The sequence below is a fragment of the Empidonax traillii genome, unplaced genomic scaffold (assembly GCF_003031625.1).
Source record: "Empidonax traillii isolate 1590-97213 ecotype Southwest subspecies unplaced genomic scaffold, ASM303162v1 scaffold175:size1888319, whole genome shotgun sequence".
NCBI classification, from domain to species: Eukaryota; Metazoa; Chordata; class Aves; order Passeriformes; family Tyrannidae; genus Empidonax; species Empidonax traillii.
In genome coordinates, this window is record NW_020955368.1 from 1,336,780 (window position 1) to 1,338,992 (window position 2,213).

At 40.3% G+C, this 2,213-nt stretch overlaps 1 protein-coding gene across 1 annotated transcript in view; it reads left to right on the forward strand.

Annotated features, from left to right (window-relative positions):
• The window catches only part of UVSSA (UV stimulated scaffold protein A), a 52,395-nt gene that overhangs the window by 35,615 nt on the left and 14,567 nt on the right, over nt 1-2,213 (forward strand). Inside the window, exons 8-9 of the mRNA XM_027885993.1 lie at nt 502-679; nt 1,650-1,802. Of these exons, the coding sequence (XP_027741794.1) occupies nt 502-679; nt 1,650-1,802 (331 nt within the window). The remainder of the gene's footprint in view (nt 1-501; nt 680-1,649; nt 1,803-2,213) is intronic.

The window sequence follows — 2,213 nt, forward strand, 5'->3', positions numbered from 1 at the left end:
TTTTTTTTTTTTTTTTTTTTTTTTTTTTTTTTTTTTTTTTTTTTTTTTTTGCTTTCTCCTACTCTTAGATGTCTTTTGGGGCTCTTAGTTGTTAAACAGTAGTGCCAGTAGTTCCTTTCTTCTGTTGTACCTTAATATAACCCTGGGTACAGAAATGACGTACCAAGCAACCAGATGTGGCACTATATAGAAACTTCTAGACAAAAAGCAGTATTGCAGTTTTGGGCAAATGTGTTGTAAAATCCTTCTTTCCAAGGTGAATGAAGTAACATCATTCTTTGTTGTCATGTCACACAGATTTAAAAGTGGGTTTGCTGTAGTTACTCAGTGTATATCTGCTCCAAAATGAGAAACATTTCACAGGCAGGAATATCCCTGAGTGGGATTGGTGTCTAACGCAAACTGAAAGCAGTAAGACATGTAATCAGCACCCTGGGCTGCTTGCTCCCACTGTGAGGGTGGGAGAAGTGAATCACTCCTAAACATCACGGTTTTTTGCAGGGCTAGAACCTGAGGCACCTCCAAAAGCTCCAGTGGGGAAGACATCAGCAGGACCAGCTCCACCGAGCTCCCGAGCACAGCTGAGAGGGAATGAAGATGAACTTGATCCAACCTGTGCAGCTGCCACACTGAAACTTATTAGGGACAAACTACCAAAGCTACCACCTCCTCACACCAGGTTATATTTGTGTTAATTCTTGTAGAATCCTCTTGCTCCTGTGTTTATCAGTCACGACAGCACACTGAAAAGCATTCATGAACTAGGCAAGCTGCTAAGGCTGTCTTGGTTTCAGTTTGAAGTTACATTCATTGCTTAACATTTGGGATTTTGCTGATTATTGCACCAGGATCTTAAGGAATCTGTTACTTCTCAGTTAATTTAGCTTTCATTTGGTGTAAATGGCCTTTATGAAAATACGCTGTTCCCTTCTTTGCTAACAAAAAATCCTATCCTTTTTTATTCAGGTAATTTTTTGTTTGCAGCTAAACAAAACGTATCCTGATACTAAATTAGCAACGAGTTTCAACCATCTCTTGGTTCCCCAATGACTTTAGCTGTCAGTGCTACCTGGAGATGTGTTGTACTGGTTCATACTGTTGTCAGCCCTGTTCGAAGTTAGGTAGACCTCCAGCCTTGCCTTGCATTTATCTGGGATTTGGGAATAAAACTGGGAGTCACCTCCTTAGTGACACTTCTGCCTTGGCCACGAAGGCACCTAAAACCTAGCAAACTGGAATGTGATCTGAGAAAGGGGCTTGCTTCATTAGAACTCCAGAGTTTGGAGTAATCAGGTACATATTTTGACTTTCAGTCTTTAAAGATTTAATGTTTCAGTACAGTGACTAAGACTGTATGAAGCTCAGTCAGTAAGAGTAATGAATTCTGTCGTGGTGTTGCACAATGAGTACATTGCAAGATGGAATTTTGTCAACAAAAGAAAGACTTTGCAGTCTGTGTCACTGCCATGCAAACACGGGCATGAATTTACTGTGGTAAGTTCTTTATAGAAACGATTTCCAGTACCACATACCTGCCTAGATCTAAGGTAATATTAGTGTTGGCCATCTGAAAAATCTAATGAGAACAGAGAAAAAGTTGTTGTGATCACTGCTGTTTCCTATGTTGACTTTTCATCAATTTTCTCCAGTGAGTCTGCAACTCCTGAGGCAGCAGCCTTGGAGGATCCTGATGGTAAGAGAAGAAAACTAGAGGAAGAAAGAGCTAAAGCTCCCCTCATGCCTTTTGGATTAGATCTTCACTACTGGGGAGAGGATCAGCCAAGTGCTGGGAAGATTCTCAAGTAATGCTCTTTTTCTTTTAAGACAAATTAAACAAATAAATAGATTTACTTGTACTCAGAGGTCATGCAGTGGGGTGACTGCTATTTCTTTTGATAATTACTCTTCTCCTTTCCCTTGTGTTGTAGGACCCATAAACAAAGTCAGAAATTCTACCTTTAAATGTTATTTGTTTTGAGAAGATGTGATACTAATTAAATATCCTTTGATGCTTCAAAGCACACTTTTTTCCTGCTCTTTTCATGTGTGCAGCATGGAATCAGTTACTCCAATTTAAGTTGGCACCTCATTATGCAAAGTGCTCTGCCCAAGTGCATGATAGACATTCCCTCAGCTGGAGACTTTGCTGTCTAAATAAGTAGCAGGCAAGGCAGGAGAAAGGCTGGGGAGCTGTCAGGGGTATTTTTCCTGAC